General features: G+C 51.6%; 1 protein-coding gene across 1 annotated transcript; it reads left to right on the forward strand.

The window, feature by feature from the left end:
• The first annotated feature begins 2478 nt into the window (after positions 1-2478).
• On the forward strand, positions 2479-25327 carry HS3ST3A1 (heparan sulfate-glucosamine 3-sulfotransferase 3A1). Its single transcript, XM_065735133.1, has 2 exons — positions 2479-3173; positions 24600-25327. Exons 1-2 carry the CDS (start codon positions 2584-2586, stop codon positions 25216-25218), a joined length of 1209 nt encoding a protein of 402 aa, XP_065591205.1. The 5' UTR covers positions 2479-2583; the 3' UTR covers positions 25219-25327.
• Positions 25328-25701: the final 374 nt, after the last annotated feature.

The raw sequence follows: 25701 nt of genomic DNA on the forward strand, positions 1-25701 counted from the left end.
GTGAAAGGCAGAGAGCCCTTTGCTCCAACCCTCTAAACCCCTCCACATTCTCCCATTATTTTGGCTCTGGGGCTCAGCAGATGTGAGGTGCACTTCTCAGAAGTGGGTAAAATGCATCACCGCTCAGTTTCCTACCTTTATCAAGCACTATTCAACAGAAAGTCTTGGTACCAAGAGAAACTCATCCAAAATTAAGGACAAAACCTGATCAGCCTCCAGGAGGTGTCACATTCGTGGCTTTCCCAGCAGAGCCTGCAGCTATGTAGGGTGCAGATGGGTGAAACTTTTGGTGGTCTCCCAATTGCTCTGCCCAGTGAGTAAATCCCATTTTTGGGCAGCTGCTCCTGGAGCCCTGCACTCAGCCCCAGCAGCAGGAGCGATGAGTCAAGCTCTGAAAAATCACAGCATTGCCTTAAATATCACGGAGCTGGTTTAAACACAGATATATCGGGCTCACTGCTTTCTAGACACCAAAACTCTTAAATAGAGTCTGGTCTTGTTTTCCCCAGGCAACTGGTGACTGTTTCGAGGAAAGCTGAGATTCTCACTGGTATTTCCAGGGGAAAAAAAAAAAAAAAGCAGCAATCAGTGAGTGCTCATGCAGGCACTTGTCCCATCCCCTTCTCCCTTCTTGTTTTCACCACTTGAAATGACCATTTATTCAAATTGAAAACGTAGCATTGTTCCCAGCGCCCAGGAAAGAAGGCCCATAATAAGCAGCAGGGAGAAGTCAGCACACTTCCCATTGATCACATTCCTTCTGCAAGGCCCACTCCAAAGCCCATTGATGTCAGCAAAGTCTTTTCATTGACTTCAATGAGCTCCGGATCACAGCACAGACTTATAAAGGCATTTAGGCTCCTAATGATGTAAGTAGTTGCCTAGAGGTGTTGGGGGCCTAACCTGCTTACAGCCTTTTGTAACTCACACCAGGAATCTGCCTGCATGGAGCAGTGAAATACCTGCAACACACAGCATCGCCAAACACACAGAGCTGGAACTGCATTTGCAAAGGTCAGCTGGAGGGATCTGGTTGCCCTGCTGCTGAGTGGGTCTAAGTTTGGATATCCTGATGTTCGAGGTGAGTGTCTGCATAGAGAAGAAATGTGTCACAAAGCTGAGAGAAGATCTAGTGGAATCATTCCTTGCAAGTAACATTTGTTATTAATTTTGGCCTGTTTACTATTTGGAAACACATTTCTAGTAGTCAGCCAGCTCTGCAGATGGCTGATTATTATTCACTGCAATTTTTTCCCCTTTTCATGGAATAATTTGTAGACACACCAGCTTAACTTCCAAAGAGTTGAAGTTTAATTCCTTAGCTTGGTCCACACCAAACGGGGGTGGGGGGAAGATCTAAGACAAGTGTTTCATGTGTGAGTTTGCTTAAAAATTCTGTAATCTATGTATGACAAACATTTCAAATTAAAAGGACATTCCCACAGGCGATGGAATAATGAAGCCCTCAGAAGCAGGCAGCCGAGGCACGGAGCTGATAGCTGCTTAGGCATTTCATGTGCTCTCAAAGGAGGAGAGCAAATTCAGAGAGCAGCATCGTGTTGTGTTTGTGGGGATGTCTTCCTGAGCACGTGCTGATTCCACAGCCAGCCAGGGGGTAGTTTGCTCAGGGGAGTGGGGAAGAAAGTCTGATTTCTGGCCTTTCAGCTCTGATTTCATGTCTTTCAGTGATGATTCCTGGGCTATCAGCATTGATTTCAGGTCTTTCAGCGCTGATTTCAGGTCTTTCAAAGCTGAATTGGGATGCTCCCGTGCTGATTTCGTCTTTCAGCACCGATTTCAGGTCTTTTTGTGCTGATTTCAGGTCTTTCCGTGCAGATTTCAAGTCCTTCAGCACCGATTTCAGGTCTTTCCGTGCTGCACGCATTACAGCTCTCAGTGTAACAACGCAAATGCACTTCGCATCCAGCAGTTGGACTGATGTAATGAGGAGGATGGCCCTGTGCTAACACATTCTTCCAGGTAACGATACAAACACCGGGCAGACCACGACTTTATCCCGGACGCCGAACTGATGACGGACACCTCGGGGGGGGGAGCGGACACCCCCCAACAGGAGCCCTCCGGGCTCACCGCGTGAGCATCGTGCTGACGATGGGGCCGGGAGAGACGGGGCACTCCCGGGGCCGCTCCCCGCAGCCCCCTCCCGCCGGGACGGGCGGTGCCGCCCCCTCCCCGCCATTGGCTGCCGTTCGTCCCCGCCCCGCCCCGCTCCCGCCGGTGGTTCGGGCGAACTTTGCCGCTGCGGCCGCCGCACGTGGGAGCCCCGCGCCGAACCCCCCCCCCACCCCCCCACCCCAATTCCCCCCCTCACCCCTTCCACCTCCTCCTCCTCCTCCTCCTCCTCCTCCAGCTCCGGCGGCTCCCGGCAGCGCTTCCCCACCCGGCCCCGAGGGCGGCGGTTCCGCCGAGGGGATGCCCCCTTGAAGCTCCGCCGCGGCGAGGTCCTGGGGGCGGCGGGGATGCGGCGGAGCGCGGTCCCTCTCCTTCTCCTCCGCCGCCTCTGAGCGCTGCGGGGCGGCGGCGGAGCATGGCCAGGGCGCCCGGCCGCCGCCTCGGGGTAGCATGGCCGTGAGCGCGGCTGCCGCCCCCGCCGCCGAGCCGCTGCCCCGCAGCATCTTCAAGAAGTTCCTGGTGATGCTCTGCTCCCTGCTCATGTCTCTCTACGTCTTTTACTGCCTGGCCGACCGCTGCCAGACCTTACCCGGACCCATCATCGCCGCCGGCGCCGCCTCGGAGGAGGAGGAGGGCGGCGGCGGGGGGTACCTGGGGGGCTCGGCCGAGTTGCCCCCCTGGCAGGCGGCGGCGGCGCGGAGGAAGCGGCTCCTGCAGCGGCTCAAGCAGCGGCGGCGGCGGCAGGAGGCGGCTCCGGGCCTGGAGATGCCGGCCGGGGACGGCGGGAGCCGGGCCGGAGGTTCGGGAGGAGGAGGAGGAGGAGGAGGAGGCGGGGGCAGCGCGGCGGGCACGGCCGGCACCCTGACACTGCTGCTGGGAGAGGGCAGCAAGCGGCTGCCGCAAGCCATCATCATCGGCGTGAAGAAGGGCGGCACGCGGGCGCTGCTGGAGTTCCTGCGGGTGCACCCCGACGTGCGCGCCGTCGGCGCCGAGCCCCACTTCTTCGACCGCAACTACGAGCGGGGCCTCGCCTGGTACAGGTACGGGGCGGGGGGGCGGGCGGCGGCGCGGCGGGGCCGTGCTGTACCCGAGCCGGCAGTGCCCCCCGCTGGCCGCAGAACCTCAGCCCCGTTCCCCGATCCTCATCCCCGGCGCTCCTCTCGCTCCCCGCATCCTCCAGCCCGCGGCTCTCCACCACTTTCCCCTTCCCTGCCGCTCCCAGACCCTCTCCTCCAGCCCTTTCCCTGACCCTCAGATCTCCCCCGACTGTGGGCCCGGGCTGCGGGATGCTCCGGGGGATGCCAGCGCGGTGAGCTCCGTGTCCCGGAGCTGTGTGGGGATGCGGGGTGGGAGCCGAGTCCCACACCGCTCCTCTGACTCCCAGCCCATCGCAGCCCCTGAAAGCGGCTTTCCTGCCCTCAGCGTGCAGAAAGCACGCATTTCCCATGCAAATGTTGCAGCAGTCCTGCGATGAGTAACCCGAACTGTCACTTCCAGGGCGACCCACGCGCTCACCTGCCTCAAAAACAGACAGTAAGGTGGATGGGGTTCTTATTTCAATGCGTTAGGGTTTCATTCAACCAAAGAGAAGGGGTCCCCTTGAGAAAAAAGGGAACGTTACAGCCGAGGGGCATTGTTGCTGTTCAGATGCTTTCCTCATGTGTTTCAAAGTTCGCAGAGGAGCATCTGCCAGAGGTTCCTATGGAAAACATTGGTTGGGGTGGGGGAGAAACAGCTCCTTTGCATTGCATGTTTGTGGCTTTTGTGAATAAGCAAGCAAAAAGAAGAGGATTTGGAGCAGCCCCGGGGCTTCTTTTATGTGCAAGCAAAGCCCCGATATGAGTAGAGAAAAAGGGTGATTTGGGCTCAGCTCGTGGTGACAGCCTTGAAATGTGGAGTAGGAGAGTACCGACAGTCCAGTGGTGATGTAAAGTCTTAACACGTGGAAGTGATGAGCTTCCCTGCGTGTCTGCTGGTGTCAGGAGCACGCCGGGCTGCTGCCTGCAGCAGGGTGTGGGTTCTCTGAGAAGAAAGATTTCCTTTCGTGTGGGCTGAAGCTGTCTACAGAATTGTATTTTTAGTGCACGCTTATCCAATTTCCACATGCCGACCCCGTATCAGAAAGGAAGCATTAAAGAGGAATCTGCAAACCTCAAGGAGTTTAATCAAGGCTTGACTTTGAGAAATAAACACGTGGCTTTGGGATGGCATCTACTGAAATTTATGGGGATATGCAGAAAAGCTCATTTATCAGAGATGCTCTCGAAGTGCTGGGGAGCAGACAGCAGCGGGCTAGCCCTGCTTGCTTTGAAATGAAGCCTGGGTGAGGAGTGCAGACCCAGACAGAGGAGGAGCCACTGGCACTGAGCACACAGCACAGCCCTCCGCGCAGGGGATTTCATTTTCCAGAGGTTTGGGGCTGATCTGGCTGCTCGTGCTCGTTGGAGGTGCTGCCCTGCAGGCTGTTGGTGTAATCATTACGTGCGAGCGCCGGGTACACGAGCGCTCCCATTAATTGCTGCAGTTTGTTTGTTCTGGTATTTGATGTACTGAATTTCACCATTTATTTATTTATTTTTATTAGCCCTATGGAGGCTGAGGTACAGTGAATGCTTTGTATGGGATTATTCCTCTGAGACCTAATCTTGCTAGCTTTGCTCGTGTGAGTAATCTCTCCTAATGCACCCGGTCCCGTTGTGATGGCGGAGCGCGGTGTCAGCCCACCGGTAACCCGTTATCCTCCCGTTGTAAATGCTCACTTTACACAATCTGTCTCTCTCCGAGGGTTTGTTGTAACCTTTGATGAGGGTTCAGTGCTGGGGAAACGGCCAGATGTTTGCCAGGGGTCCTCGTTTCTTATCTTTGCCATCAGAGTCTTAGGTTTCACGTGCGTTTCTGTTTCCCGGCCATCAGACTAAACAGCATCATTACAAGGCATAAACAGTGGGGTTGGCTTTCAGCGCCCGCAGGAAGCCTGCCCGGCCAGCACCCACTGCAGGGAGCACTAAGCTCATGGCAGTTTGCATGGACAAAGGTTTGCAACGAGAGAACTGTTCCTGGGGCTGTGGGTCCTGGTGGCACTGAGGGCACGCTGGGCTCGGATGCCCTGGGAAGCACAGCGGTGGGATGTCACCAGGATCCCATCTACAGACGGGACCTCAGGTGTGAGAGGACTGTGTTTCTCCTCCTGGAAACAAAAGAGCACCTCCAGTGCCTGCTGCTTGCTGCTTGTGATTTGGGGTGCATGCATGGCAGTGGGTCAGGATGGTCCTGGGGTGCTGTACAGTGCACACAAGTGATGGGAAGCGCTGCCCGTTACATTGAGCGCAGTAATGGCTTGCCTGGCAGCCAGCATTGTGTCTGGGCAGGAAGGTGGCTGTCCTACAGTTTTTTAAAATCAATCTGACTGCTTTTGTTTGGGAAGTGGGACACCTCTGAGCTCATTGTGTGCGTTGGACACGGAGGGAAGATGTGTGCTGACGGTAGCTCTCTCCGTTTTGGGTTCACGTGTCCCCTGTTTGTACAGGGACAAAGAGAGGGAGAGGGCAGCCCACAAAGCTCTCATTGACTTCCCAGCACAGAAATCAGCCCTGAACAAGGCTATTGAGCTCTCAGAGTTCAATAGCAGGTGAGCATGTGTTTTAATAGTGTTCAACTGCAACCCCCACCCGGAGCACGGCCGTACACAGCCCGGGGACAGCTCAGGAATAGGGGCTAATGCAGTCAAGGGGAAAAAAAAAAGCCTGAATAAAAAAATATCTGTGTTTGTGGGTGATATTGCAAGTCTGTCTGGTTCCCTCTGATCCTTTGTTAGCCTGGCGCTGATTGAGCTGCCTGTTGGAATGTCATTAGGCTGTCAGTCACCTCAGGAACATTTATTTCATATGTTTTAATCTCCCTGCCTCTGTAGCACCGATGCCAATTCCACTAGAGCGAAGCCAAGCTAATGTCATTAGATTACACCCGATCCAGGGGAGGATGAAAGATGCTTCAAAGTTACCCCGTCAGGTTGGGAGTGTAAGTATCACTCCTCCCCAGTGCTCCCAGATCTGGGGAGTTCTCCTTCTCATAATTAATGACCTCTTGAGATTTCTCTACAAAGCTTTCTTTATTTTTCCTTTTTTTTTTTTTATTTTTTAAGTCCAGACAACCAGTGATGCTTGTGGGTCTGTGAGTCAAAGGGAGCAGAGGATGTCTTGGGGTAGAGGAAATGGTTTGGTCTGGGGGGGAGAACTGGTATGTGCTCAGAGCAGCTGCCCACAGCTGCATCCCACCTTCTTGTGCCATTTTCCACCCTCAAATCACAGCAAAATGAGAGCCCTGGGGATGGAGGGGGTGCCCCACTCCTGCAGCGGTGGCACAGAGCTCTGGGCTTTGTGGTCCGTGTGATTCAGCAGCACCATGTGGGAGTGCTTTGTGACCCTGGCAGTGAGCAGGGGGACAGGAGGGCACGGATGGTGGCAGGAGAGGTTTTGGGGTGTGAGTACAATGAACACTGGGGCAGACATCGGGAGGAGAGACCTTGGTGCAAACCTCTCTGTAGGAGGGAGTTGGCTGTAGCAATAGCTGCCTTGGAGCTGTGTGATCTTATCACCTGTCCTTGCAGTATCTGCAACAACACCAAGGCTGTGTGTTCACAGCGTGCCCTACCAGATCGTAGCTTGTGTTGTTGGACATCAAGTTCGTGCTAGTTTTGGTTTTCCACTCCCTGCTATGTGTGTGAGAAGTTCTGGTTTAGCAACGCCTGCTCCTTGTCCTGAGAACACCGAGTCTCCCAAACACATCTGAATTGCAAATAGCATCAAGTGCAGCCTGCAGCAGTTTTCCTGGAGCATGCAGCCTTGGACAAACCCGTGCTGAAGAAGAGGATCAAGGTCCTTGTTTATTTATTAGCTGTGTAATCAGATAGCGTTTTGCACTGAGTTCATTGTGCCAGGTGCTGAATAAAAAAAAAAGAAAAGAAAAGGAACAAAAGATGGTCTTGGCCCCAAAGCACAGATAATTCTCTGTCAACAGCAGGTGGAGTCTGGCTGGGATAGGCTCAAAGATAGTGTTGGTCTCCCGGGCAAGGAGTTGTTACAGGATGGGAACTGACTGGTTCTGATGCTCAGCAGTGCCTTTGCAGGGAATCTGGGCTTGGACACTGTAGGGCACGTTGGTGAAGACTTAAAGTAGTTGGGAGGTTGCTCCCTACAGCTTGTGAGACCCAAGAAGGATCTCTGTTTGCCCATGTGTAAAAGCAGGAGCGATGTCAGTGCCCAGTGTTTGAGACACCTGGATGTGTTGCTAAGGGATGTGGTTCAGCGATGGGACGCGGCAGCTTGGGTTAATGGTTGTACTTCGTGATCTTGAAAGTCTTTTCCTACAAAAACAGTTGTGTGATTCTAAGGCAATGAGAACACCAGGAAGGCAGATACAGACGGACCTTTCCCTGTCGCAGTTGCCTGGGACAGCCTCGGCTCCGTCACCTCGCAGCAAGGCAGAGTGCCATCTAGTGTACATGCCTGATGGCACCATCAGATGGTGGCACCGTCTGGACACAGCACCCCAGCAAACCCAAGCGCAAAGAGCTGGGGTTGGGGCTCTCATTCCTTAAAATAAACCCCAAAATGTTTAATATTAGTGGTGGCACTTTTGAACGTTTTGCATCCCTATGTGTCACTTCTCGTTTTGGTCAGTGGTACATACCCAGTGCCAGTTGGGGATGGTGGGGTGAGCTCCCCTATTGGGATACAGGGAGAAGTCAATCCCGTGCCCGTCAGAAAGCATCCAAACAAGTCGTCAGTGATTTATTGGACTCATTCTCTCAGCTGTGCATGTTCAGAGATTCAGAAGTCTGTGGGGCCCATCCTTCTTTTCAGCTCAGCTTCTCACCCTAGTGCCTGGGCGCAGGAGGCTGCGGGCGGGTCGGTGCCACCCTTGTGCCCCCATCTCTCTGTCCGTGCCCCAGGGGCTCACAGCAGGCTCTGTCCTGACCCTGCCTGCTGGTGCTGAGCAAGCTGGAAAATATGGCCCCAGCCGTCCAAGATTTTGTCAGTTAAATTCATAGAGCCACATCTCGTGAAAAGCAGTGCGAGGCTCCAGCTAGCTGGGGCCAGAGCCCATTTATGGCAAAAATTGCGATGCTTCTTGAGAGAAGCAGCAAATTCACCCCGCTTATAAATTTCAAGTCCTCCTCTGAGGTCGGATCCTGCACATCCTAGCAGCCCTCCCTCCTGCGGGAGCTCCTGCCAGTAATTCTGCCCAATCTTTGGGGCTGCCCCATCCCTACACTATACCCACAGCTGAGCTTGGGTTTCACCCCGACCTTTTGAAGTCTCTAATAAGAGCAGTTGGGTCTGGGGAGGGGGAGGGGAGCTGGTTTCTTTCCAAAGAGCTCAGAGCAACGAACAAGTAAGCAGCAAATCGGAGACTCGCCCCCTCTGTGCACCCTCCCTGACGTCTGCATTAAAACTCCTGAGCTGCTAATTGTGCTTTTCCCCTGGAGAGCATCAAGGTAACCCAAACTGCCTTCGCAGTGAAACAGAAGAGGTTGGCAAGGGGGAGCAGGGGCTGTTGTTGTGGCCATAAATCTTTGCAAATTCATTACGTGCAGGTATTAGGGGAAAGGAAGTGGATTAGGTTGTAGTTAAGGTTATGTTCCTGGAGTGGGTTGCTGTGGGCATTCCCCCATTGCAGAGCCCTGTTAGGGCAGTGGGGCTGTTCAGGCTGGGTCTAGGAGTGCTGGGGCCACCCTGCTGTCTCTGCACAGCCTGGCACACGTGGGTTTTCATGGCTTGGGGTTAAACACGTGGCGGTGGGTCTGCCAGCAGGACGTGGATCACAAATTCTGCAGGGAGGTGTTTCTCAGAAATCCCCAGCTCCCTTTGGGCATGGCCGGCCCATCCTTGCTTCCTGGAAGTGCTGCATAACTTGCTTTTTCAGTTGCAACACCATCAGTTGTGGAGACTGACGGATCCCCACTTTGGCCTCTCACTGAGCCTGGGTGTGAAGCAGCATCCCCTGCCCTGGGCAGTGGCTGGGAGCCAGGAACAGCCCCCAACACCTTCAGCTCCAATTGCTGCTGTACTGTCTGAAGCCGCTCGATTTTCCTTATCACTTTTTTCCTCTAGCAAGACATTTTTCTGCTGAAAATGTTAGAAAGTCAGGGTGATTTGTTGTGACGCACCCTCCCGGAGCCCGTGCTTGCTGGGGTTGCCATTTATGGGAAAATATCAAAACCAATTGTTTCTGATTTCTGTGTTTATCTGGTGATCGATATGTATGCATTTTCACACGAGCATTTTTGGGCTCTAAAATGTTGCATTTTGTCAGTAGCATTCAATTTCACTGTCACATTTTTTATTGTAACACCATATACCAGCATCTTTTGCTGTTGTTGGAATGTGTTTGTCCTGCTGGACCTGAGCAGTATGGAAGTCCTTTTGGGGAGAGAAATCCCACGTCCCAGCTCAGAGTAAAACAACTGAGGAAGCTGTGTCCTGACCCCTGTGGCAGCGGGTTAGTGAGAGGTGGTCCCTGTGTTGTACCTCCACAGGCTTTGAGAAGCTCCCTGAGCCTGGCTGAGTGATGGTGAGCCAAGGCCAGGCCCGGGCTGTGCCTCAGTTTCCCCGTCTGTAAAATGGGGCTGTGCTGCTGTGCTCAACCACAAAGGACTTTGTTAGAGCTGCTGTGCCTCCTGTGCTTTCCAGAGTGGTGAATCCACAAGAAGGGGCACAGAGAGGAGGGATTTAGTGGGATGTGCACACCTGGAAGCTTCTGGTGGGGCCAGAAGTGGGGGAAGGGCTTCCTGGCTAGACCCAGATGCAAAGCGTGGCAATTAATTGAGTTTGTCTGCCTCCAGCACCGTGGGGTCAGCATGGGGGTGGGACACAAGCAGGAGCCCTGTGCGAGCCCCCTGTGAGCAAAGTGTTTGGGTGCAGATTTCACAGGGTTCATCTGCTTATCGCTTCCTGATTACAAATGGGGTGTCTGGCCGGGTGACAGTGACCCGCCAGCTTGCAGCTGGTGCCTGGATCTGTCCATGTTTCTGGCTCCCATCTGTGCACCCTGATGATCCCAGGGGCTCTGGCAGTGTCAGTGCCATGAAGCAGCCATCACCCTCTGCTCAGCTGTGCTGGCCCCAGCCAGCAGCACTGCAGACCCACAGCTGGCCAATGCCTTAGGATTCTGCAGGCTTTCCTGGCTACCACAAGGATGTTCAGGGACAAATTGCACTGAGGAGTTGTATGGACACCCCAAGAGGTCAGCAGACTGTGGGCTGCTTGCCTGCCTTGCCCTACAGCTCACAGCAGCATGTTTAGGGCCACCATTTCTTACCTTATGGAGCCATGCTTTTCCCTCTAGCTCGAGGTGTAATATAAACCCTGTGAGCCCTCTTGCAGGAATTTGGCTGGGAGTCTTCCCCATCTGACAGCTGGCTGTAAGGGGTGGAGGTGTGTAAGGAGTGAGGACCACCCTGTCCTGGAAGTCCTGAGCAGTGGGGTCCTGCAGAGAGATACCCCATAGCATCACGGCAGAGTTGGGTTTCCTCTGATTTGAGTATGCCTCTCCCATTGGGTATTAATATGAGACTGCAGGGGGAAGTGAGAGAGGCCACTATGTCACACCTCAGCTCAGGTTCCTTTTTCCTCTCCATCCCGATTCACCTTGGAACCCGTGCTTGGGATCTGAAGCACCGATCATCCTGCTGCACAGAGCTGATGGACTCGATGCGAGTTCTGCCATGTGTGAGAGCGTGGGTCTTTCTCTTCCCCACCATCCCTGGGAGTGCAAGCTGAACTCTGGGTGCCCTGGTGTGTCCTGCTCTGCTCCAGGTCACCCACCTTTATGGTCACCCTGCATTCCAGGAGCCAGCTCATCCAGGAGCCTTCCCTTTACCTTACTCCCCCAGGAATGTATATATCAGACCAGTGAGTTTTGCAGATTATCCCACTGTAGCTGACCCCCATCATCCTCACACTGCAGCATCAGTGCTTTCCCACAAGCAAGTCCTTCCCAGTCCTACAGCTCTGGCCCCCCAGAGCAGGTTTCCAGGAACGCTGTCCTTAGCATCTCCTGCTCAGCAAATCGTGGCCATCATATGTTTAGGGGAAAAATTGGATTTGCCTTGTAATCTAATCGATGTTAAATAACAGTAATTCTAACTCCACAGCTCTATGTTTAAAGTGCAGTTGGTCTCTGGGGATCATCGGAGTTATTTAATCTAATGAAATCACCATTACTGTCTAATGAGGGTGCACCATGGGGATGCCTTTCACTGTGCCTTTCTTTCCCTGGAAGAAAGCAATGGTTTAATAACTGGCAGCCAGAGCAAAGCATTCAGCAGGGGTAAGCAGGCACGGTGCAGTGGGGTGAAGGTGGGGACCCAGAGCTCGTTTGCTACCTCTGCTGTCTTCTTAGTGGTAGATGCTGTTTCTTGAGCTAACTCCAGCAGGTTGCTCCCTGAATTTACTTTACCTGTCACCGTCCAGGGTGTTTTGCCACTTTTAATTTCTAAATGTTGTCTCCCAAACTTGTACTTTTTTTGTTCTCATTGTGGGATGTTTCCTTGTATCCTCATCTCCTTGTAGATGGAGACAGGGTCTGTTCCCATGCAGTGTCTGAGCCTCCCAGTCAACTCAGTTGTGGCAGTCCAAGCCGAGCACATGCTGCTCTCCTGCGCACTGAGCTCACTGTGTGCAAATAAATGGGAGTTGCAGCAGCAGCAGCAGGCAGGGGCAGTGCTGCTGTCAGCTGTCAGCGTGGCTGCATCCCACCTAGCCAGGGCAGTGCTCCTTCCCCATAGCGTGTGCTCTAATTTCCCATTATGATTTCTTTAATAGAACTGATACTTACTGTACGTCACTCATTTGCTGCTAAAATGGGAACCATTAGAGCAACAAGTGGCAATTACCTTCAGAGCAGCATTGAGAGTGAACTCAGCACAGTGCTTCCCTGAAGGCTGAACCCTGCTTTTGTGGGATGGACACCCACAGTGTGCGGTGCTGGGGTTCCAGGGCAGCTTGTCTGGGATGGGGTAGGGTGGAATGCAATGTGATGATGGGATGCAGTGGGATGAGGTGCACTGAGGTAGGATGGGATGGGATGGGATGGGATGGGATGGGATGGGATGGGATGGGATGGGATGGGATGGGATGGGGTGGGATGGGATGGGGTGGGATGGGATGGGATGGGACAGAAGGGTGTGCCTGCTGTAAGGTGCCCGGCAGCCTCCAGGTGCAGAAACACACTCCATGTGTGCTGGGAGTGGATGTATCTGGCTTGCCATTGGCAGCTGATGTGGATGAGGATGGGTTGTGGCTCTATGTGAGCAGCTGAGCTACTTGGGGATGTGTCCCCATTCTTTGAGCAGCCTGTTCTCAGGCTTTTCTGTGACAGTTTCCATGCTGGAAGGAAAAAGAAGTGAGGGACGTCTGCTATTTCAATCAGCTCCTAAAAAACCACATCCATGCTGCACAACAGCCCATCAGAGGCCTGTGAAGGATCCAACGCTGCAGTGTGGTTGGGTGCAGTTGGGTCCCCATGCATGTCAATGAGCACCGGGGCGGCTGTGTTCAGTCTGTGCAGCCTCCTCACATCGCCTTCATTACCCATGTGCTATCCAGTGTCATTAAGATATCAAGTTCATTTAGGTACATCCACATTGGCAGTTTAATTATGTCTGGGTACTACTCTGTATTTTATTCATGGACTATCTGGGGGCGGTTGTCAAACACAAGCCCAGGAGATAAAGGTTCGGTGGCTGCAGAATGCTAATGTCCTGCTGGCTCCCTTTTGACAAATACACATGCCAGTTATTACCAAACTGATTATTTCATTCATTAACACCACATACATCAGCTCCTTTCACCCAGAATTATTGTATACATTCATCTTTTCATAAACAATTACCTGACAAGGTTGGGAAAGGCAAGTACTGGGGAATTAATGCTCTGATGGGAATTTCCTGGCGTGGGCTCATAACAAGGTGCTGGGTGTGTGTGGAATGCCCCGTTAGTGTGATCGCTTCATTAATCAAATTAGGGACAATAGCACGTCACATGCTCCCTTGTCCCTCAGTGGGTCAGGAGCCACTTGCCTTGTGCTGGGCAAGTGATGGGCCCCATGTCTGTGATGCTAACAGGGGAGCTGCAGTGATGCTTACAGAGCATCCCCTGTGACCAGCCCATGGTGTGCAGCTTTTCTTTTTATTAGTGTTATTACTGTCACAAGGAACATTTGCATGAGAAGAGGTTCTTTGTTTGGGTTTTTTTTTTGCACCTTTTTTTTTCCAGCTCTCTTGTGCTGCTTTCCCTTCCTACATTGGTAAAGGGAATGAGTTACACTGGGGAACAGAACATCTGGGGAAGATCTGGGGAACAAAACCCCCAGGTCTTCTTGATACACTTTTTTACAGCAAAGGGCTGGTGATGGAGAAAAGGGAACAGGGGGAGACATGAGCAATGAACAATGACCAAACCCACGAAATAAGCAGTTATTGCAGCTTTCTTAGAGACATTCTTAGTGCATTGTTGGTCCCACATTTATCTGTTTCCATACATCAGACCCTCCATGTTTTCCACCCAAAGCTGCCACTCAGGATGAGCAGCTCCAACCCAGCCACAATCAGTTCAGCTTCCAGATTGGAAAGTGCTTTGGGGTCACACTGCTGCTCTGCCTCAGCGTGGGATTTGCAGACTAAATAAGGGATCTGAGTGAGATTTAAGTGCCTATCTCTCTTAGCCCCCTTTGAAAAAAGCCCCACCGGGATCACTAAGAAGCTTTTGCAAAAGGCATTAATCCTCCTTGCTATCTCTGCCCATCTCTTTGATCACACTTTAGAATCTTCAGCTCCAGGGGTCCTGGCTTTCCAAAGTGGCTTCGGAGAGCTGACATCTCACTGGTGGGAGCCCAAGGTCCTGCTGGGAAGGAGCCCTGGTCCCTTTCAGTTTGGTGCCAAGTGGGGAAGATGAGGTTTATTGGCCTGGATCCCAATGACTCATGTTTACTCATGAACCCTCAGGTCACTCACTGGTTTTATTTTCATCCATTCATATTTTGGCAACTTCTCCCTCTCCCTCTTCCTCTCTTCTGTCGCACTGATGCCCAGGTGACTGCATCCCCATGCAAGATGTGAAGGTAGGCATGGGGGGAGCATCCGGCCCCACCTCTGCCTCTCCCCTGCTTGCTGCACAATGTGCTCATGAAATTTAGATCTGCAATCAAGTGAGAATTCCTGAAATATGTAAGATGACTCTGTTTGATACCGGGCGAGACAGTGATGTATTCCCTGGGAGGAGGTGGAATAGCTGAGCATAGAAAAGAGCTCTTAATGCACGACCTTTTGAGCTGTGGCTAAAATGCCTCAATAGACAGCAGGGCTGGAGGAGGCCGGGTGAGATTACTCTGCATCTTCTTCAGCCCTGGCCTCTGCTTCACCCAGAATTTGCAAATGAGGCTATGAGGAATCTTTTTAAGCTTTCTGTTTTCTGCAGACTTTTGCCCTCTTTGCACTTGACTGCTTTGCTCCAGGAATGAAAGTAGGCAGCCCTTTCCTCACCATTAAAGTTTCATTTAGCAAAAGGACAAAGAATTGGCACAGGAAGGATGAAGAATGACTGCGAGGGTAAACTTGTGTGACTCCATATATTTTAGATCATAGCCTGAGGTCAGTCCTTCTATTTTATAATACAGATAAAGGATTTTTTTGGCCTTGCAGCAGGAGGAGATGTGTGGTGATATATAAAGAAGTCACTTCTCAGCATAATTTAAGAAACAACCTCTGTTCTCTGAAGTGCAGGTCTGGCTGTCCTGAAGTCCTCCATTGCTGTGTACACACACACAAGTGTACTTCTCCAGCAGGGAAGAACACATCACACTATTCTCCAAAAATTAAAAATCTCTATCAAATCATACAGGACTCCAGCACAGCATCTCAGAGGATGCTTTTACCTCCAGGAGAGTGCGGCTCACTGCAAGATACTCTGCTCCTGTTGCCATGCAAGTGGGCACTTGTTCCTGCAGAGTCTCTGCAGCACGAGAAAGCCCTTGTCCTGCTCACGGGACAGCCAGTGCTCCTGCTGTGACCCCACAGGGGCTTTCAGGCTCTTTCTGTTTGGAGTATTATCAATACTTCTCAGCCTCAGCCAGATCAGTTCAGGCACTCAGCGGGTGCTGAGTTTTGATCTCAGGCATGCAGGGATTTCTCCAGAGGGAAGGAGGATGGAGAACGCTCCTTTTCTTCCCAAATTATTTCCATTCAGTGGCTTTCCCCATCCCCTCATTTTCCAGACCCAACTCCTCTCCTCCCATGGGATTCCCTGGGATGCTCTGCAGACCCTCGGATCCCCCAGCATCACTGTGCCAGCTCCGCAGGCTGATTTCCACGTGCAGCCTGCAACGTGTGGTGATGTTTTCCCGTTCACCCTTTTCCCATGAAGAATGTGTGCATTGCTGTGATTGTGCACATCTAAAACATGTTTGCTCCAAAGAAGAATGGGCCAGGCATGGAAAACAAGCAAATCATATTATACGTTGGATGCAATAATGCCACTCCCGGGGGACAGAGGTAATATAGCGAAAGACAGAAGAACAATGGACTTTGCCAGCCTGAGTGGCTGCTTGATTGTGGCTTTGCTGGAATTATCCTGTGTCCTCAGTGTCACTGCTAGAGCTGGTCAGGGATTGGGGTGTAATGTGGGGCTGTGCAGTGCGTGCTTTGGGAGCTGGTGTGCCTCCACTGCTCTGAGCACGGCTCTGAGCAGCAGTCCCACGGCACAGGGGTGTGGGTTCCTTCCAGGCTGGCTGTGATTTTGGTTTGGAAAAACTCTTCATCCCCAGTTTTGGAAGCAACAGACGGGGATGCACTGGATAAGGCAGGGGCTGTGGTATGCTTGTGGGATGCACGCCTCCAAAGCCAAGGCACCAAGAGCTTTAGGAAGACCCCAGCTGAGCTGTACCCCAAAGCCTCCTTTGAAGAGACTACCGTAGCTTTGAGACATGCTTCAGGCTTTCCTCTCTTTCCCACTCCTTTCATCTTCTTTCCTCTTCTCATCATTCTCATTGTTCCCTTCCTTTTCTCTTTTTTTTTTTCTTTTTTCTCTTCCTGCTTTTTTCCTTTCTCTCTCTCCTCTCCTTTTTCTGTCCGTCTGTCTGTCCTTCCATCTTTTTTAGACCTCAGCAAATTCCAGGAAGGCATCAGTTGTCTTTAACACCCAAAGGAAAAATTGAAGGGAAGGGTTCAATTACTCGTGTGAAAAATGAGTCTCCTAACCGAGGTCTATCCATTTGCTAGTTGTGCTTGTTTTAAAACTGAATTATAGAGACTGCACATTTTTCTGGAGACAAATGCATTAATTTTTCTCAAAACAGACAAGAGGGAAGCAGAGGGAAAATAAGATAATAAGAGTTTCCACAGTGATTTATATGCCTTTGTGAAAAATAATGGGGGAGGCTGCAGCCGGCGGCCGGGGGGAAGGGGCTGTGGGGAGAGCTGCCAGAAGTCCGAGCGAGATGTTGGGGTTGGATGATATAAGATCGCTTTACATCTTTCTCTGGCTTGAAAAATCTCTCCTCCTCTCCCTCTGTATACACACACATGAAATATATGCCATACGATGCTCTTCAAATCAGCGCAGACGATGCTGTTTATACAGGAAAGGATTGTGTTTCTCGACAGCCTCTCCCCAGCCCTCCCTCTTCTGCTGAAGGATAAACTGGGACCTTCCGAAAACAAAGTGGTGGCTGCAGTCTGTAGCAGATTTGCTCTCACATGTGTTTACCCAGGGCAGGAGAGCCCTTCCCCGGGGCGGCTGCCTGAGCTCTCAGGCACAGAGCAGCAGGGTTGAGTTTATTTTTTTGCTATCTGTTCCCTTTGGTTTGATTTACACACTAAGAGAGATATTTTTATGATAGCAGTAGCAAATTGGGTTTCTTTATGGCTCATGAGAGCTGTTTTACAAAATTGGACTATTTATGTAGTGTACTGATTGCAGTGTAGTTCCGATTTTAATGTCTAACTGTGGGGAATAGAGGAAAAAAAACAACATAGCAAATGGTGTTTTATAAAAGCTCCAAGCTGTTTCTGAAGCGAGATGCAGCGGGTGACTTTTCCTTGAAAAGACGCAGTGGACATCAGCAGCTGGGCAAAATCTTCATGTTTGGCCAAGTGAAGGTTTTGGGGGTGAAGGGAGAACCCCCAAGGTCGGGAGCAGTTTTGGCAGTGGGTGTAATTCATGGGCACCCCCCCAGGAGGCCAACAGCTGCCCCGGTGGCCGTGCCCGGGCTGGTGGCTCTCTCCAATTACTGACAGGAATGACTCAATGCCTTTATTCCCCGTTGGTTTCTGAGTAGAAAATCCCACGGTGTTCAGAGGGATCTGAGAACAGTGAGGCTGAAAGCGATGCTTGAAAGCAAAACCCAAACGTCTTCCAGGGCAGATGGTTAACGGTGTGGTTGGGTTTATTTGCCCAATGCAAATCACATCCCGTCTGCCCATAGCTGCAGGGAGGCCAGATCCTGTTTGTTTGGCTAAAGCAGGGCTGAGATTTCTCTGCCTGCTCTGCTGCTCGCAGGTGAGGTCCCCAAGGATGGGGATAAGGATGAGACATGAGGTTGTGGGACCCGAGCTCCACCTCTGTGCAGACACTGCTCTCTGCCAGCAGTTTGTCTCCTTCTCCCAGCCCAAAACCCAGCAGCATCCCATTGCTGGGTCTGCCCCCCCCCTCCCTGTGTTCAGACCAGGAGGGCATTTCAGGGGGTCCTCACCTTCTCCATTGGTCCTAATTGGAGGCTGAAGGGATTTTTCACAGATTCTCAGGTTTTTTTAAAGGAGGCATTTGCATATTAATAAGAAGCTGTTCAGACTGATTGGCTTAATGTGTTTGGGGTAAGTATAATTAAATGTCAAGGGAAATATATCATGGAGTAATGAAGCTGAAGCTAATTTATCAAAAAATGAGGCCTAAATAGGGAGACATTCCCAATAATAAACAGTTCCTTAACCTCTCTCTTTAGGTGATGTGCTTGAAGCATATGCTCTTGGCAGTCCTTATGAGGAGAAGTGACCTGCTTACTGCTTTGTCCTGGAGGTCTTTCTCATTTGTGCCCCAGGGTCAGCCCCCTGCCATGGCTGTACCCTTCCTTGGGATTCGTGGGGCAGAGATGGGGTAAGGTAGGGCCAGCAGCAGCTGTGGGGAGGATGATGGGATGGTTTTACATGCAGAGTACTTCAAGGAAGAACAGCAGTCATGAGGTTTTGTTGTACCAGACTTAGTTTTGCTACTGGGTCACTTATGCCTTTTTTTTTTTTCATCTCTGTCTTTTTACTCCAGAAGCCTTTCAGAGCACATGCTGCCTCCTGCTCTGTTTACGTACTAGGCTCCTAAATACCAACTCCTGTAGGCACAGCTTTGCTATGAACATAAAATGCAACCTTCGTTCAGGACTGCAAGGCAGGTCCCAAAACAGTTTATTAACATCAGAGTGGAGAGTGAGGCTCAGGCTGAGGTCCATGCAGAGGCTGTGACCCTTCTGCATCCTGAAGCGTGATGGGACAAGGCGGTGAGCTCCCTTCCCACAGCACAACAGGCACACACTTTGCAGCAGACTTAGTCCATTCCACTCTGTTCTGTTCCATTCCGTTCAGTGGTTAGACTAGACGATCTCAGTGGTCTTTTCCAACCTTAATGATTCTATGATTCTTTAATTCTGTCCTGTCCAATCCTATCCTATTCTAAATTCTATAAACACGTGGCTTTAGGGCAGGGCTGGATTCGTGGGACTCACTCTCAGCCAGGTACTGCCACTGCACTCATGGTCTCAGTGGGAAAAATCCCCCTTTGGCAAAACCTGGGGAAATCAGTAGGTTGCAGAGTAGTAGAGGCATCTGTAGGTCACTGCTAGAGGTGATGGGATGGATCTGGACGTGATGGGGAATGACAGGGTCTGTGCTGCCTGATGCAAGGCATTCTCCAGAAGTGCTTGCTTCTTGTCCTTCATGTGCCCTGCAAAGAGCACTGAGGTTGAGGAGCAGCAAGCTTGTGTCCATGGCCAAGAGGAGACACTGCAGGGCCCCTCTGCAGCAGAGGAAGCTGGGAAAGCCAAGGGAAGATTCAGTAAAGCCAAGGGAAGATGTGGTGAAGTCAACCCAGCAGCTGAAGCTCCTGGTGGCATGGCTTTGATGGCTTTCCCAGCCCCTCTGAAGGGGAAATGGCATTTCCTGGTGCTGAGCTCAGGGCTGGGCCATCGCCCATGGAGGCTGTGCCCAGGTCCCTGCTGTGGGGCAGGAAGATGCGTTCTGGAGCAATTTTCTGAAGCACTGAAGTGGCCAAACCCTCACAGAGCTGCCTGCAGTGCTTGGCACGCAGCAAGGGAACAAATTAAAGCAATTGCTTTTTATAAAATAAATGAAAATCATATAGATATAGATATAGATAAATTATGTATACATACATTAATTATGTAGTTAATGCATTTATAAAAAACACCACCTTGTCGTAGTGCTTTAGGCACAGGCAGCAGTGCTGGTACAGCAGCACTTTTAAGTCAGAGCATCCCTAGACATCCTGTGGCTGAAAAGTGGCATTCCTCTTACCCAGCCCATCCCAAAGCAGCAGGAGGAGTGCTGGGGCAGCCACGCAATGTGTCTCCTCCTGCTGCATTTTAAGGATGCTGTGTCAGGCTGCTGTAGTTCCCCTAAACTTGTGCTTTGGTGCAGCTTCCTACGGCAGGAGCTGCAGTTCTCTGTTGGGTAAAGTAATGAATGCACCTTGCAACCGCTGCCACGTTGCTGCTGTCCCAATCTGGGCTCTTTTTAAGTGTTTGGTCCTCTAGGCATTAGCAATGAGCGGCATGAGGAGGATTTGGCCGTGTGCCCCAGCGGGCTGCAGTTTTGGTCCCATGCACTGGAGTGGGATGTGAGTGAGCAGCGCTGATTTTAGCCAAATTTGGCCATCCCTTGGGGCTGTTCTACCCATCCCACAGCCCAGAAGAGGTCGGATTTCTCCTCTGCAAAGGATGGGAGAGGAAGGAGCAGGGGGTCGGCAGCCACGCTGATAAGATGCTGCCTGACAGATGCAGCATGGAAACAGATGCTCCCAGCTGCAGCTGTAATGAGATCCATAAATACTGAGGGTTGCTCAAATAAACGCCGGCATCCGCCGCACGATGAGCTCAGGCACTGCCGTTGTCAGCAGGCACAGGGTGGGTGGATTTGGGGCAGGAGCAGCACGAGGCAATGCTGCTGCAGCTCCGTATGCAGGCTGCAGGGTGAAGGTGCCCATGCTGTGCCCAGCTCCACATTTCAGGGTTGTTTCCCAAGTGCCTGAAAGTGCTGAGGTTGTGGGTTTGTTGGCACGCTGAAAGCTTCCTGCCCTCTCAGCACAGTCAGGCACTGGTTTTACGTTTTAATATCCTCTCAAGAAAATTGGGGAGAATAAAAATCTGTGTCCTGCCCGGTGGCCTTTTGAGACCGATGTCAGCAGTTATACGCACAGTGTCCTGTTTTACCTGTAGGTGCCTCTGAGCATTTTCCACTCTTTCACCTTCCTCATTCCCATGGGTTTTATTGGGAATCTTTGGTAGTCCTCCCAGATTCCTGGAAGGCATCTCATCATGTATTGATCCAATGTGACATCTGAAGGAATAGGATGCTCAGGGAGCTCGGCTGTGTCTTTGCTGCCTTCAGAGCCCTTTGAGAGCTGCCGACCCCCGGCCCAATGTGAAGACAGCTCCCTCTCGTTAGACATTGGTTTTAATTTATTTATCCGTGCACACTCCAGGTTACATTTTACTCTTCCCAGAGCATCTTTCTTTTTAATCTCCTGTACGTGTTGTAATGGCCCTCCTGGGAGCAAGGGCCTAAGAGCAGGGAAAGGGAATTGCATGTGATCACAGTGCTTATTTTCTTTTTGCATTTTCTGCTGCAGATATGCTTAAGGTGCTTTGGAAGAGGAAGGGAAATGGGGTTGGAGGGAGAGAGAGGCATGTGTGTGGGGGCTGCGGAGGGCAGGGAGTGATGCGCTGCGTTGTGGGGCATGGGGCTGCACTGCATGCACTGTGCCTCTGACTCCCCACCCTCCTGAGCCAGTGGCTCTGTGCTTCTGTCGACGCTTCCATATGTGTGTTCATCACCGTCATACCTGGTGTTATCCTGGTTCCCATTTCTACTTCATTCCCATCACCTGCACGGAGCAGCCATCGTGTCCCTATAGCTCCCAGGCATAACCACCACCTCCTTCCCTGTGCTGCTGCAAAGGACTGGGTATCCCAGGTATCCCAGCTCCATGCTCCCAGCAGTGCCCCCACACTGCAGCTTAGGACTTGTCTATTGCAGCTGTGACACCGTGCAGGCTGCAAACCCTGCACAAACAACCCCCCCCCCCCCCGGTGCTCAGCTTGTAGGGATGGAGTCTGATACATTGCTGTGGTTCCTGGACATGAAGCATTGCTTTGTTCCCCAGAACCTTGCTCTCGCAGGGACACGCCATCAAGTTCTGTCTCGAAGGGCTCTGATCCCATGGCCAGGGTCAGGCCAACGCCCTGCTCAGATTTGTAAAGGGATCATTGTGCAGTCAATAAAGAGACATAAAAGCCATAACAAACACGACATCAAAGATCATTCCCACACCAGGAGCGCCTGAGGCTGGGGGCCAGTTATGGGGACGTCCCAGGGTGACCCCAGCACGGAGGTTCCCACAAGAAGGACTCACCCCATGGGGTGCATTTTGCCCCTAAACCCAGCACAGCACCCAGTGCGTGGCTGAGACCGTGGTGCAGCCCTGCTAAGGGCCAACTGCGAGTCCGCACGCAAATCCCAAATGCACCCTTTGAGGAGAGTCTTCCTCTCCTATTAAGTAATTAAATAAAGCCCCGAGCTCTACTAAAATTAAAATAACAGAATCCATTTATTCTGGCAGGGCCCACTGGTGGCTGCTCTTGCCAAAAACATTTTTGTGGTTCTTGTCTTTTCAAGTGGCTCTTTCGCAATAAAACACAGATGCCATTAGTCCAGGGAGGCCTCCAAGCAACTGTTTACGTCCATGAAAGATGCCCTTTGTAATTAATTAATCTCCTGAAAGCTGTGGCAGCACATTCCCGGTGGGTCCCGGCATGTCCCTGCCCGCCGGGCTGGCAGCCGAGGTGCAGGCTCATTCCTGAGAGCTGAAGAAAGCCTTTGTGCTGCAGCTCAGACACCAAAGGGGTTAATCTGCTCCTTGGGAAGACACAGCAGATTTCAATACTTACCAAACTCAAACAGAGGTTGGCATGCCTGCTCCCATTGCACGGGCTGCTGCTCTTGCTCAATGGCCAAGCACAGTTGCAGGAGGAAGGTGGCTCATAAGTGTACTGGGTACAGCAGGTCCAGACAAAGAGCTGTCCAGCCCGTTCAGGTGGTGGTCAGCGTTGGGTGCATGAGAGCAGGCAATGTGCAGAGATATTTTCATCATCTACATCCAGTTGGGTGTGATTAAGGTTAGGGACTACCCAAGGCTGAAGTCACTCAGGGGTTCTTGCCTTCCAGTGCCATCAGTTGATTTAATCAACCAGAAATTTGGCCAGGCTGTTTCTAACCCATTTATACTTTTGGCTTTCCAACATGTGATGGTAAATCCCAGCACACAACTGTGGCTCTGCTTGGCAGAGGTCTCCCTTGTGCTGGTTTTGAACACACCTTCAACCTTTGTGCTCAGAACCATGTTTCATGTCTTCATAGGATCATTAAGGTTGGAAAGACCACCAAGAACGTCTAGTCCACCCATCATTTCATGACCACCATACCACTAAATCACATCACTGAATGTGCTATCTACCCTTTTCTTGAACTTCTCCAGGGACAGCAACTCTACCATCTCCAGTCAGGGGGATGTAAAGAGCAATGAGATCTTCCCTGAGCCTCCTGTTCTCCAGACTGAACCATCCAAGTTCCCTCAGCCAGACCTATAAGACTTGTGCTCCAGACCCTGCACAGCTTCCTTGCTTTTTGTTGTCCTTTAGCAATTGGCAGCTCTCTCATACCCCTCAGCTTGTTTCTGAATGTCCCTAATTCTGGGAGTTTCCCCTACATAGAAACCCTCAACAGACACCAATAAAGAGGTGGCTTCTGTAGGACCATGCCTCTGCTCAGCTTCTATGCAACTTAATTTGAAACAGCAGGAATTGCTCTAGGAATGGTCAGTCCTCGCTGGCTCATTTGTAACGTAACGACTCAGCCTGGGGTTTGGTTGTTATTGGTGTTGTTAGCTGTTGTTGGCTTTTCATTGTTGCTGTCTTGATAGATGGGTTTAATTTGGCCGTTGTATTGCCCAGCTTTGCACACCAGATGTTGCTGTGGCGGAGAGCAGTCCATCACCATGCGGCATCGCAGCCGGGTCAGTGCCTGGGGTCAGGGCAAACAGGTCCCAGGTCCCGGGGCTGCAGTTGCCATGAGAACTGTGGTAGCATGGTGGTGAAGCCCCATCCATCTCCTGTTGCCCTTGGGCTGCTGGGGTAGGAAAAATCTGCTGCATTGGATGGGGTCATGCAACCAAATGGTGAACCTCTGGCATTTTGCAACCCCTGTTTTGGGGTGATAACTGGGTGGTGTGAATCTAATGAATCTGATGTGATGTCTCTGTGCAATAGAGCTCCTGGGAGGAGCAGATGAACATTTGCTCAAGTGTCCTGCACTCTTCTGACTTGCCTTGTTTAACTCAGAGGTCATCCATTCTCCAAATCCTGCACTGTTTTAGCATATCTTACCCAATGCCCAGCCAACGAGAGCAGAAGTGACCCAGAACTGAGCCCTCATCTGGACCAGGAGAGCTTCCCAGCAGCCTGCGTGAAGGATTTCTTAGGGTGGAAGGAAATCGGTGAGGTCAAAGGGCTGACACTGCACATTTTTATGTGACATCAGCCTGCTGCCACCTTGAAAATGCCAAAAGATGGAGTCTTACATCTTGGCCCTTGAAAAATCCCTTTTGCCCTGCAGAAAGAGAGTCTTGTTACTCAAGAAATTCACTGTTATTTTGGGTAATTTAAGCCAATGTGCAGGAAACCCCAGTGTAGGCAGGAAGGAATTAAAAGGGATAGGATGTCAGGATTGTAGAGGTTTGCTCTATTCTTCCAGTGTCTTGGCATAGAGTCACAGAAGCACAGCACGGCAGGGTTGGAAGGGATCTTAAACCCCCACAGCCTTAACTCTGCTGTGGGCAACCTGCCCCTCATCAGCTCAGGCTGCCCCATGGCTTCCCCCTTGTCCTGTCACTACCTGCTCATGGTGGGATGGAGAGGGGAGATGCATCCCAAGAAGTCCTTGTGAGGCAGAATGGATTACAGCACGTTTCTGGTGTGTGCTAAGATGCTTTGCTGAGCTGGAGCACTATGAGCGGACTATCCATGCTGGGGGAAAGCAAGCTGGGCTGAAGTCATGAGGCATGAGGACATCATGGCTGTGGTACTTGGACACCTCTAAAATACTTGTCACTAACGTGTCCCTCTCCCCTCAGGGACCTCATGCCCAGGACCCTGGAGGGGCAGATCACCATGGAGAAGACCCCCAGCTACTTTGTCACCAAGGAGGCCCCAGCCCGCATCTCCTCCATGGCCAAGGGCACGAAGCTGATCGTGGTGGTGCGGGACCCCGTGACCAGAGCCATCTCGGACTACACACAGACGCTCTCCAAGAAGCCCGACATCCCCACCTTTGAGAGCCTGACCTTCAAAAACAGGACTACGGGCCTGATCGACACCTCGTGGAGCGCCATCCAGATCGGCATCTACGCCAAGCACCTGGAGAACTGGCTGCTCTACTTCCCCATCGGGCAGATCCTCTTCGTCAGCGGGGAGAGGCTGATCAGCGACCCCGCGGGGGAGCTGGGCAGGGTCCAGGACTTTCTGGGCCTCAAGAGGATCATCACCGACAAACACTTCTACTTCAACAAAACCAAGGGCTTCCCCTGCCTGAAGAAGGCGGAGGGCAGCAGCAAACCCCACTGCCTGGGGAAAACGAAAGGCAGGACCCACCCCGACATCGACCAGGAGGTGGTGCAGAGGCTGCGGGACTTCTACCGGCCCTTCAACATGAAGTTCTACCAGATGACGGGGCAGGACTTCGGCTGGGACTGAGGCTGACAAAAATAATTTAAGAAAAGGAAAATATAATATAATATATATTTTTTTTACATATCAGTAGGGGGTGGGGGGAAATACAGAAAAAAAATAATAATAGTTGTGCTGAAACGATTCATTCTTCCTCATTTTTTTTTTTTTTCTTTTTGACCCGGCTTTACTGTCTTTCTTCTCTCAGAGATGTGTCACCAGAAGAGGCTGTGAACTGCAGCCTGGTGCCATGGACATCCCTGCAGCTTGGGTGCTTCCTCCAGTGGGCCCCAGGTTTTGTACTACAGTCTATACAATATAACACTGAGGTGCATAGCTGTGAGGTGTCTCCGGGTTACCTTGAGAAGTGATAGGTGCAAGGGGAGGCTCAGGGCCTGGCAGGTCAGCCAGCCTATGCCATTTTAGACCTTTTTTGTCCCTTTTTTATAATGAAACAAAGGAGGTGTTTGGTTTTCTAATTTGGTTTTCAAAACCTTACTCTAAGAGATA

This window comes from Cyrtonyx montezumae, unplaced genomic scaffold (genome assembly GCF_038088225.1).
Source record: "Cyrtonyx montezumae isolate F1298 unplaced genomic scaffold, pur_monq_1.0 scaffold_19, whole genome shotgun sequence".
Classification (NCBI taxonomy): Eukaryota; Metazoa; Chordata; class Aves; order Galliformes; family Odontophoridae; genus Cyrtonyx; species Cyrtonyx montezumae.